The 12828-nt window shown below is 39.1% G+C and overlaps 1 protein-coding gene across 1 annotated transcript in view; it reads right to left on the minus strand.

Moving 5' to 3' along the window:
• Window positions 1-9085, minus strand: part of suclg2 (succinate-CoA ligase GDP-forming subunit beta) — a 92639-nt gene extending 83554 nt beyond the window's left edge. Inside the window, exon 1 of the mRNA XM_054616804.1 lies at window positions 8964-9085. Coding sequence (XP_054472779.1) covers window positions 8964-9047 — 84 coding nt within the window. The 5' untranslated portion in view covers window positions 9048-9085. The remainder of the gene's footprint in view (window positions 1-8963) is intronic.
• Between the last annotated feature and the right edge of the window lie 3743 nt (window positions 9086-12828).

Genomic DNA, 12828 nt, shown 5'->3' on the forward strand with positions numbered 1-12828 from the left:
TAAAAGTAACAAATGACTTTATGGAGTTTATGGATTATAGGGACAGTTTATGAATTATGAATAAAGATAAAGCCTTATGAGGAGCTGCATTAAGGCACTAAAGAACAATAGGTATTCAGAGTATACCTGGAGCACCAGACGCCATCCTACTCACACACAGAGGCTATCATCATTACCAAGTCTCAATGGCTGGACAAAGTGCAGCTCCATTAGGGAAAACTCTCAATATGTCAATCCTGGAGGAATTCTTACAAGAGTCAATGCAAGCTGTTGCTTAGAATTATTAGAATTAGAATTAGAACTCTGAACATCCTCCTAGTTATTGTCCTTCTGATGACCAACAGGTATTCTTCCCCGACCAAAATCTCTGAAGGCCTACCTTATTGGAATTTTTTCCTTAATTGCCAGGATTTTTTTAGAAAAGTAGCACAAGCAACACAGAAACATAGGGCAGCCTTTTCCCAGTCAAATTCTATCAGAGAAGACAATTGAGTATATTCTTATTCAACTTCGTCCGCTACTTTGCTCCAATGTGAAATAGCTCAACGGCTCTTGGATGGATTGCCATGACATTTAGTACAATTTTGAATCAACATTCATGGGTCCAATGACAATGAATCCTCATGACTTTGGTGATCTCCTGACTTTTTATCTAGCACCACCATGACGTTTACATTTGTGGTTTCGAGGGAAATATCTCAACGTCTATTGGAAGGATCGCGATGAAATTTGGCACACACTTTTGATGTTCCCCTCAAGATTAATTGTAATAACATTGGGGATCCCAGACTTTTAATCCTTACCATCATCAGGTTAAATGTTTAATCTGTCCATTACTTAGATTTATGACTAAATACCTGCAAATCTTTAAAAAATACTTTGTGTTGAGAAATAATAACCTATTTCTAGCATGCTAACAGGCTGTTAAGCATAATCACTATCTTTTGGAAAAAAGCCTGAAATAATATTAACAACATTAATCAGTAATAGCTCCTAAACCATAATGTCCATATACATATTTCTGGTCTTCTATGAAAGGTAAAAGGCTAAGGGTTATGGATCAATTGTAAGTAAACTAAAATCTATATCTATCACAGACACAAAGGGGGAAAAAAAGATTTTTATCCTCAACAGAATATAATCTAATTATCATAGGCAATGTCACCATTAAAACCAAGATCCCATTGACAATAATGCAACTGAATGTCTCCTCCTACTCTTGGACTTCAACTGTTACTATATATATGCTAACAATACACTAAAACAATAACTTTGACTATGTCATGAGTTGCTCGTTCGGGAGGTTACCGATTACACCTGCTAAACATCAGCATGTTAGCATGTTGATGGTAGCATTTAGCTCAAAGAATTGCATTGCTTGAGTACAACCTCACTGAGTTGCCAGCATGGAAGAGGACTGTTTGATGTGCACTGGGTCACTGGAAGCAGCTATGTGAGGTTTATTCAAGGTTGTTGTTGTTTTAACTACATTTGGGCATCTGGTGCTTTTGTTGTTTGCCTGTTTGTTTTCATTTTTGTAGGATTTGCATTCTAAAAAGAAACTGATCAGTGAAGTGTAGCAGTAACTTATATTTTTTTCAGTACACATAAAACTCTTTTGTGTGAATAGGCACAATAATGAATCTGATAGAGCTGGCACAAAGCAGTGCATTTTGGTCTAAACTAACTAACCGCAGCGAGTGGACCACTGCAGCTTTGAATATTTTATATTACACAGTAGTATCCCCAGATGTCTGGTGAGGTTAAAATCCTCATTACTTGTCATGGCCAGACCCTAACCCCTTTGAAATGACACAGCCTTATTAGTGACGAAAAATTACTGCAGAGTTAATTAACCAGAATGCTCCTTAAGGGGCATTATCAAATGTTTAAGAAATTAACAGATTGCCAGTTCACCAACTCCGTGTAATTGATTTGTTCCCATTCAGGTTATGAACTCGTCTCTTTTCCCCATCCATTTAGCTAACCATCCAGGAAGAATTTAAAAGGGGAACTTTATAGTGTCCACGTCCATGGGAACAGGCTGAATCAGAGAGAGCACTACTCAGAGCGACTATCAAAATCATTGCCATGCTTATTGTGCTAGAATGTTTTTTCTGCTAATGAGGTGGCAGTTTGCTACTTAGTTGCAACTCATAAATACAGGCTGCTTTGCAATTAGACAAGCAGTACGTGGTGAGCCGTGAGAGAGGCGACATGCAGTAAAGGAAATGGAGGAGGCATAGAAGCAGAGTTAATGTGGATTTTCTGCATAAACAGGCCAGTGTGAATCACAGGCATATTTCCACTTAAAGCCAACCGTGTAACAAGAGCACGCCTCATGAAGCATTAGTGGGCTAATTCAGAGAGCCAACTAGCCTGGTCTTCTTTAATTACTGAAGTACTTGAGTATTGATGGCAGAAGTTCCTCTCTCTGTCCTCAGCTTTGGCACCGCCTCCATAGGATTGTATGAGAAGTAATGGCAAAGATTGTGGGGATGGAATACCGGTTAAAAAAAACCTAAGGCCACTTTGCCGTTTGGTTTGACAGCAGCATAATGACTCATCCTCGCAAACGTAACACCACATGTTAATCGACCACTTTTACACTGTTGGAGTTACTTAGCATTCACAACTATTAGAGTTTACTCACTGTTAACCTGCTACAGAAAAAGTGTTTTTTAGTATTAGTGTTGATTGATGAATGATTAATTTGATGATTCAAAATCATGTTTACCATTCAGCTATAAAAAGGCAAAAGAAGAGACAACAGAGACGTGTGGCACAAAATATGTACTTTTTGCTCTCATTCCTACCACCCCCTTGTAGCTTTTCATTAGCGTTTTCACGATACTGGAATTTATCATTTCGATACACTATCTTGAATGATATCAATGTTTGATTTCAGATTTTTATTAAAAGATTAATAGGCCTATTATAAAAAAGTTAAAGTTGAATGCATCAATCTGGTGCACTTGAGGCAAGACCTACAAAGAACTCTGTGCTACTGTAATACATTTAATCATAAACTAGGGGTTGGCTGTATGACCTTAAGTTTTTATCTCTGTATTTTTTTCCCGTTATGGTATTTTTATCAAGGTATTAAAACATTGAAAAGGATACTCACTCAAAACATGATTCTACCTTTTTCACTCTTTTGACCATGTAACGGAACATATCTCAAGAAAGAACAAAATAATTAAACGGCTGTGTTGATTGGCTCAAACTGAAAATGAAAATGAGATATAGACCTAAATATGTTTCTGAAGGAGTCTGCCCATAATGTAAATGTAAAGTCAATTGAGTGAGCAACCTGAACTTCAGTAATAAAGAATATTAGAGGAAAAACAACCACTTTTGTTTCAAAGTTATTTCACCTCTTGGCCACAGCCAAACTAAGAATAACATTACGCTTGAAAGAATTTACATCTCGGAAGGAACCAAAAGCTGATGTTACCTTTTAAATCTTAACCAATGTGAAAAGCTTGAAAATACACAGCGTAGCGATATTGGACCAGAACTACATAGAGGACTGACAGACCTTGAGCACCGCGGGCGGCTCATCTAGAGATTTGGCGTGGTTCACACTGTTCAGGAAAAATAGGCAAAATACAATTATCTCTTGAGGGCTGGCAGTAGCACCGCCGGCCCCTGTGTGTGTGTGTGTGTGTGTGTGTGTGTGTGTGTGTGTGTGTGTGTGTGTGTGTGTGTGTGTGTGTGTGTGTGTGTGTGTTAGAACAAAACATATGTGTGTTCATCATATTAATGACAGTGTTGCCAAATCCATTTCGTGGCCAAACATGACACCCATGACGGTGGTGAAACCGGTATACCGCTCACCATCTTTCACAAACACATTGGTAGCATAGGTGACGACAAGGCAAAAAAAGTAACACCCACATAGCGTGGTAAAAGAGACGGGGGCCATGTTTCAAGAAAAGTCGGGTCTGGTGCTGACCGCCCCCACAGACAGAGCAGGGAGCCCTGACCCTCCACACAAGAAGAAAAGGTGCAGTGATCAAAGTCCACCAAGGTGTAAAAATATTTTTGGTTCATTATGAAACTGTGGTGGGCCGACACTATCAAGGTAATTAATGGGAAACACTGAAGGCCATAAAATGCCAACGACTACTAGCAAATGTTGTACACAACCGGTGCCAATGAGATGAGTGACGAGAAGACAGCACTTTGAGTGAGTTTCACGTATTCAGAATCAATTTATAGAGAAAAAAAAAATCTATATTTTGGGCAACACTGATTTCTATGTCCTTGCCTCTTCAAAGCTATGGTCGTGCCCAGACCATTAGACTATTGAGAGAAAAATGACGTGTGCCTGTTAGAGAGCTGGTTATAGAACAGAGGAGCAGAGACAGAGGCGGGAGCAGTAGAGCATGGCTCCAGGATTTAGATCAGTGAGACAGATTTGCATCATTGGCAGGTCTTTAGGCAGGGCAGGTCTAATCTCCTGCAGACAGGCTTAAGAAAGGAAAACCTGACTGTTGTGTCCCTACAGATAGGGATTTCAGTAATTAGCATAATTAATAAGAGAGGGTGTACGGAGTCACATTCAAAGGTGTCAAGTCAAAGGGGTAGATAACGCGGTAATGAGGAGAAGGCCATACAAGGATGTGCAACTACGTCAAAGTTCAACCCCTATTTACATCCAAGTCCACATGCATGACCTTGGTTGCAGGGAATATAGCCTGGAGCCACATTTATGAATGGCTAACACAACAGTAGCAACTGTTGGCGCTTCAAGGGGGTTATCCTGGGCCTTGACTGGTTCATGTTAGATCTATCAAAAAAGGCAAATAAAGTTTAACGTAATATGTTGCACCACTTTTAATATCACGCCAAACCTGTTTGGGACAAACAAACTAAGTTAAACAATTTACTACTTTGAGAGTAGCTGCCTAATCAATGCCTTTATTGCCACCAGCAGCAGCGATGTTGCCCTGTAACAAAGTGTGTACATATACTATTTAAAACTGCCATCACTGTTTTTACGACACAAAAAGCATAAAATAACGATACTGGATTGACCCTGTCGAAATTCCCTCACATTGATAAGGGCAATCAGGTCTCCATGTCTTTAAAAAAAATAAAAAAGTTTACAGGGAGCGGCCTCAGGCAAACTCAATTATGAAATCCAAATCCCACTTACGATATGTTTGAAGGCCTAATTTCAAAGATGATGGATGAGCTTGTATGGCAACTGAACGTAATCTTCAACATACTCCACTTTTAATGAATTACAGCTGTCAGCAATCACTGGCATTGTTTTCTCAACTAATTTCCAGCATCACTCCCACTTCTCCCTCATTATCTGCACTCAAACAACAGCAGAAGTTAAGCTAATAGGAGTGCATTCACTCATTGCATTCCCCATTTCAGAGGCTGCCAACATATCCTAATGACTGCAGCCCTTCTAAATTATTGAAAAAGCCTAAGCACCTCACCAGCTACAGAAATGGCTATTAACCTTGGTGAAGCGATATTCAAATCCAGTTAGAGCTAACTTCGTCCTCCAGTATTCCTTGCGGGGAGGAAATGTAAATGTGTTCTTGCTGAGACAGATGGGGAAGCCGCCCGCCGTTTGAAGTTCCAGTGAAAGAAGCCGTTGCAAGCGGAAGGCTCTCCACCCCCCTCTGTAAAATATTCAGGACCGAGTCTCATTGAGCCACCTCTCTTCCCAGTGTGTTCCCTTCAAAACCATGCTGGGCACCGACACTGTTGGGTTATTGCTAAGCAGGAACACCTTCCAAAAAAATAGAAACTTAGCAAACGTTTACAAATTCACCACTGTGCAGCGACAGTGAAGAACAGCCTGAGGATTATCTCGCTGCACAGACAAGAATTCAGGAGATTTGATTTATGAGAGAGAGAGAGAGAGAGAGAGAGAGAGAGAGAGAGAGAGAGAGAGAGAGAGAGAGAGATAAAGAACAGGGGGGGGGACAGAACATCCCACTCCCCCTTTAAGAGCATCCTGGAGCCTAACCATCTGAATATTGTGATGTCCTTTGTATTGTTGTCGAACAAATCATGGCAAATTGAATTCCTCGGCTTGGCTGACATACTGCCAAAGCTGATTGGATTCTGTTGCAGAGATACACAGCTGTCAATCAGCTTTAAACCAGAGAGAATCCCTGATCAGTACTCTTATCACCTGGCCCAAGAGTGTGTGTGTGTGTGTACATTATATTACTACAAGCACCTGTATTTGGTGTGGCTATTTTCAGTGTTATTTCTTGAAAAAGCATCCAACAACTTCATTTTCTATTTAGATACAGTCATTGATTTTCCCAACAGCCACGAGTAGAAGTAGTCTACCTGCTCTGTGTAAGTCGCTTTGGATAAAAGCGTCTGCTAAATGCCTGTAATGTAAATGTAATGTGTGTGTGTGTGAGTGTGAGAGAGAGAGAGAGAGAGAGAGAGAGAGAGAGAGAGAGAGAGAAGAGAGAGAGAGAGAGCAAAAAAGGTGGGAGAGACGCACACAGATGAAAGTAATGGAAGAGACGTACAGAAACCAGTAAATGTGAGACAGCGAGTTTTGCTAAAGTTTACTTTTTAATGGGATGCCACTGCATACACCACTGAGTAAAACAATACATATTGGAAACACTAGTCTTACCGATTGCTGCAGATTGCATGGAGTCTTGCATAGCTGATGAATGAACACGGTACAGAGTAGGTGGGCAAAGTTGGGAAATACATTTTGTGCCTGGTTCACATAAGACGCGGAAGTGCTGCAAAGCACTTTACAAACCACAGTCACAAACAGCAGTGACACTAGGCTGTTTCTCGTTAATATAGCAGATGGATTTTGAAATTTCCTCACGTGGGTGGGGATAGGTTAAATTGAGACACCAATTCCTAAATAATAACTGATATCACAGGAATTTGATACCTACATGTGGTATTTGTAATTATTTACTTTGGCTATGATAGATTAATTCTGTTTAAATGTGACCATACATAATTTTTTAATGAATAAAATTAATTTCTGATGTGGGATCAAGAGAGTTTAAAAGTGCTTGAAAATGTGGGGTGAATTCAAAAGTACTACTAACTTTTACACAGTCCATACAATTTCTACATATATCTGTTTTATAATAATAATAGCAATATAATTTGATACCTGAAATTACCTTTGTCACCCTTTGCCTCAGAGCAGCCTTTACAGTCTTCTGAATAGTGATTTGTGCTGTAGGTTTCAGTATGCAGAAAAAAAAAAAAAAAAGCAACTGCATGTGTGATGCGACAATGCCGGAAAAAAGAAGATACATTGTTAGATTTATTGCAGTGGTGTCTCTCTGATTGTCTCACTACTTGTTCCATGAAATGTGTCTAATCTCTGGTGTTGCAGACTGCTGTCACTCAAAAAGCTTTTTTGGATGAAGATGCTTCAGGTCATAAACTACGTTTGTGATATTTCTTGTCCAGATTTTAGGTTAGTTAGTTAGTTAGTTAGTTGGTATAGTTAAAATGATGCATTCAATTAGTAAGTCCTGCTGCCATGACCTCAACGCTTGAAATAGCCCTTAAACTTAATATCTATAAATTATTAAATAACAAAAATAAACTGTAGGAGCTACATCCTGATGACCATGTATGCTGTGCTAGGGATATGCCATTCTGATAAGGAGAATCAGAATGCTAAATGTTATCATTTATTGGTATTCACAATATGAATCCTGAGTTTCATGATAACGGGTGTGCTCCAGGACCAACCAGCTGTCAAAAAAACCCAACATATCCCACTCAATTTTAAACTTGTTACAATTGTCAAAGCAAGAATAGAAAGGCAGAGATGCTAAGATGCATTGTAGTGCTAACACTGTGCCAAACTTGACTGGACCAATGTTTACAGTATCAACAGGTTCCTGCTCTGCTCTATCTGCTAAGTCTGGACATCTGCCACTAACAATACAAACATTTATACAGACACAATCCAAATGAAGACCAGATCTTGGATGCTGTCTGAGAACAAAAATAGGCGTTGCTTGTAGCGGAACATGCTGATATGTTTATCCAGTTCTCCTGAAGCTTTGAAATGCATTAAACACAACTCTTGCTTTCCTCTCAGTAAGAGTTTGTTTGTTTGTTAGTCAATACAAGGCAGGGGGCTTTATTTGTGCTTCCTTTTTGTGGCTCTTGCAGAGTTTTGTTTTCATTCTGTTTTTATACATTAGGCCCAACGCTTTCTTTGCAAAAGAGATGACATTTTTAGTGTAATCCTTCGCCACTGTGTAAGTAGACGAACCTAAATCGGATAAGTTCTGCGTGCTGTTGTTCTCGGCTCACAAACAGACACTGGAGGATCAAAGTGCAAGAGTTAACCTTTGTGACTGTGGTCTTATCGGCAGTTAGAAAACTTTGAGCTTTGTGCTGATGGCAGTGTTCAGGTATGTCTACATAGAGGTCTTTAGAACTAAGAGGACATGTATGTGCTGTTAATAATGAACCAAAGGCTCACATTGCCCAAGGTAGAAGTATTATATCTAAACAGACAAAATGTATATTGTAAAGAATGAAGAAACAACTTAAAATTGCACACACACACACACACACACACACACACACACACACACACACACACACACACACACACACACACACAGGGCTTTGCATAGCAAGTCAATGACAAGAGTGGCAGATAAATGCTGTACTTATGCTGTACATTTTGTATCATTGGTGAACAGTAAAGTGAAGTTTTCCTTAGTAAAGCTCGTGTCGAATAACTGTCAATTTGAAAAACAGCAGTCGTTACATGACGTAACGTAAGTGAACAGAGTGTCGTAACACCACCAGTGGACTGTCACCCTGTTCAACGTTGATCTGTCAAACCTCTCTGCTCAGACATGCTAACCTGCTAGCCACGTAGCTCCACAAACAGCTCCACAAACAGCTCACGACAGCGGAACCCAACCCGCTGTGTCGGCGATGTGAGCTGGTAACAGTACCTTGCTTTTGTCCAGAAGTATGTGCTTTGAGGTTGCTTTTCTCAGTCCTCTCGCTGCAGCCTGGGATGCCATGGAAGCCGCCATGTTGACACGGAAGACCAAAGAGAGATGACGTCGGGAGCATGTGCGAGCTGACACGGAGCCGTTCATAGGTCATCCGGCAGAAGTGGGCGGTGCTTGAAATGTGTGCAGGCCCAGTGTGCGTGTCATTCATATTTAAATACAGCACAGTTGAAATGTGCAGTAGTAGTAGAGTTTGAAATATGAAGTTAGCCTGCTTTATCAAATGAGAAATGTTTATGTCTGAAAATCCAGGCTACAATGCAATTACATCTAAACCCCTCAAAACTTAAAATGTTCTATTAGCAGCTACAAGCAGTCTAAAATTATTTGAATGTTACATTTTTCTATTTGTTTATATTTCGTTTTCCACCCAATTATTTTTATTTAAAAAAAAAAAAAAATAATATTTTGCATTTTTCGTTCAGTACAGCGTCCATTGAGGACATCAAGGTGATGTCAAGGTCATCTGTGGGTTTTATGGACCTGAGGAGGAGTTTATATTCTTCAATTACACTACATTCAATGTGTGTTTTATAAGCCTGGTTTTAATATTTTTATAGAGTCAAAATTCTTAAATTTGACTGTTTTAGACCAAAAATCAAAATGAAAGACAGCAATTTTGTATTTCACCACCATAAATATATAATTGGCATTGAAGAGAAGCCATTGAAACAGTATATAGAGAGATGGAATTAGCAGAAAGTGTATTTACCGACCACTACAGCGACAATGAGATTGTTTACACCTTGTGAGTCTGTGTGTGGCATAATGGCCAAAAAGCTAAATTTGGTCCTGGAGCCACTTCTGCGGCAGTAACTAGCACACAAGTGGTGTTGAGTACTTTGGCAGAGGTTTACATTTCTATCTGTCTCTTTGTGAAAAAGGATGATGTAATGTTATATGTTAGCATAGGATGTTATTGATCCCCGGGGAAGAAGTTACAAACCACCCAGCAGTATATGAAGTAGTTGAAGTTATCTCCACCTTTACTAACATTAACGAACATGAATGCATCACTAATTATAATACAATTATATGATATACAGTATATCATTCTGAAATGGGCCATTCTGCATTGTGAGAACTTGTAACGGACTGAGGGACATATAATGTTCAACTGTTATGTTATCAGGGTTATTGTGTTACAAGAAGAAGTTGTTCAAGTTAAGAGTAAGAGTTATGACATTTACTGAGTTCAGCGGGTCAGTGAAGGTCTCATGACCTGTATAGCTGTCAAACCTGTCAATCATTCGAGCTTCCTATGGGGTTTAGGTGGCACAAGAGAGAATACCTGGGATTGGCAGATACAGTTAGGTAGGATGTATTTGTGTTGTTCTGCTAACCTAAAAGAGGGAGTCTGTGTGCTGGAACATTTTGTCCTGCCGGTTAAGACTGTATTTAACGGTGTTATCTGTTGTGTTGGCGTAGGCTACGGCCCACAGTAGCCTGTGTACTGCCCGCTAATAAACTGGAATAAGCAACATAATGTCTCATAGCTTTCCTTACCAAGGGTCGCTACAGTATATTTTGATGCTTGTACTTTTGTACTTTTACTAAAGTAAAAATTTGAAGGCAGGATTGTAACTTTGAAGGCAGGATTGTAAAATACAGAGTATTTCAAAACAGTAGTATTGCTACTATTACTTTAGTAAAAGATCTATGTACTTCTTCCAAAATGGTTTTTAAAAAGTTTTTTTGCTGATTAATGTGTCTTAGTAACCCCAAGCGCAATAAAAAAAGTTATTCATTCATTATTTTAATAACTTATTCATTCATTTGACAGTGAGGTTCGCAATTTGTTTCTGAGTGGATGTTGGTTTCTTAATAGGGGGTTTGTAATTTGGTAAAAACACACCCTCTAAATTGTCTTTGTAGCTATTCAATTCTGTAAAACAGTCAGAATTAATCTTTATATTTGGCAATGTGATAGAGGTTAAATATTCAAATTGCTCATTTTAATCACGTGATAGTCATGAACTGAGTATACGCTAAAAGCCCAACATTGATTTTGAATGTCCGAGCCGCTCCAGCTCCATCCAGTGTGTGACCTTGTGAGAGGGACAAACAATCACTGTGCTCAGCTGAGAGGTATTGGTCGTCCGTCGAATTAGAGAGCGTGGGATGTGTGAGCTGATCTTGTCTGAATAGCTAAATAGCCCACTCACGCAGCCCTCCAGAGCCCTCATTACATGCCACATCTTGAAAGGGCAGAGAGGGCAAACCGATCATAAAGAGCAGTGATTATGACAGAAGGAGAGAGAGAGAGGGATGAGATACTCACTTAGAAACCGTCAGTGTCAGCAGGCTAGGGAGGACGAGGCAGAGGGGAGATGATGATGATGATGATGATGATGATGATGATGATGAACAGCTACAACCAAGAGATCTTTTTCTGAGCCCTGTTATGGTCAAAAAAGCTAAATCTACATTGTAAAACCATGACAAACTTTTGAAATGTGCAAATGTAAACCACTTTAATGTCAGCTGGGAGGGAATCCATCTCATGTTTATTTGATATTTTGTTCTCAACCCGTTCTTTTGGGTGAGAGCTTTTGATAGTCAGTGATCCATATTCCACAGTGAGATATTCTTTGACGGTTAAGAGCACAAATTAAGTGAAAAGTGCTGCACTGGCATAATATTTCGGCATGTCAACAAAGCTTTCTGAATACATAAATACGTGTCTCTTTGTGTCAGTGAAGAGTGGCGCTCAACTTGAGTAAAACTATTCACTGAGAGCCAAAGACAAGCAGAATGACTAAAAGATGATTCACTTGAACATTTCCGGCTTATGTTTCTTTTTTTCTTTGTCTCACCAGGGACATTTTCTCCTCTCAAGAGGATTGATATTCAGACAGGACCGTCAGAATATCAATAGCCCTTACTAATGCAATTCAACGTTTCTCATTTGTGATGTTGTCCTGTTTCGCGGAACAAAAACTGTCTCTTTTGTCTGAAGGGATAGCAATCATGTAATTATTCTTCTAGAATACAAAGCAACTAGTGCCGCCTTCTCTGGTTTACTGACAAATTTTGGATTTCAATGGGCACTTTACAAAGAAGGTACTACTTTCTTTTTCTTTATACCATTTCCTACAAAAATGTCATGGTCGCTACTACAGATATATGCTCATTCTCAGAATTAGTAAAATGTAAGAAAAACAACATTATCAGTACTGCAAACAAAAGCTATTCATATAGATATTCAGCTCTTGCTTTAAGTGTTCATTAAATCAAATCAAACAAATTTAAGTCAACCCACTAAATACCAGACTTAAATCTTAAAGATGTTTGCCAAGTAAGCATCAAGCCATTGTCAAAAAATCAGCTGTTTTATGATTACGTTTTTAGATGATTTCAGTTTTTGTGTAACTGACATGTTTATGCCACTGTATAAGGCTTAAATCATACATTGTAGAACATGTTTTGCTAAGATACATTATCCTCAAATATATTTCCATGAAATCCAATCATTTATACGGAAAGAAAGCTTTTTTTACAACTAGCACGCAATACAGAATGTGGAGAAAGTAATGCATGGGATTGAAACAATATATGCAGCACATAGCTAAGGTTTTAGTAATAACACTGTGTAATACAAGAGACTAAAACTCAAAACACAATGCGTGCGTAGGTATCATTGCTGTAACTGTGAAAATCAAGATGTTCGATTACAGCCACCAAACTTACATATGGTAAGTTACAACGTTTAGCCTCCATTTTCATCATACTTTCTGGTTATTTTGCCTGGTTGTACACTCTTAGTGGGCCTGAGGGTAATAATAATGCTGCATTGCCCATC

Source organism: Anoplopoma fimbria, chromosome 17 (assembly GCF_027596085.1).
Source record: "Anoplopoma fimbria isolate UVic2021 breed Golden Eagle Sablefish chromosome 17, Afim_UVic_2022, whole genome shotgun sequence".
NCBI lineage: Eukaryota > Metazoa > Chordata > Actinopteri > Perciformes > Anoplopomatidae > Anoplopoma > Anoplopoma fimbria.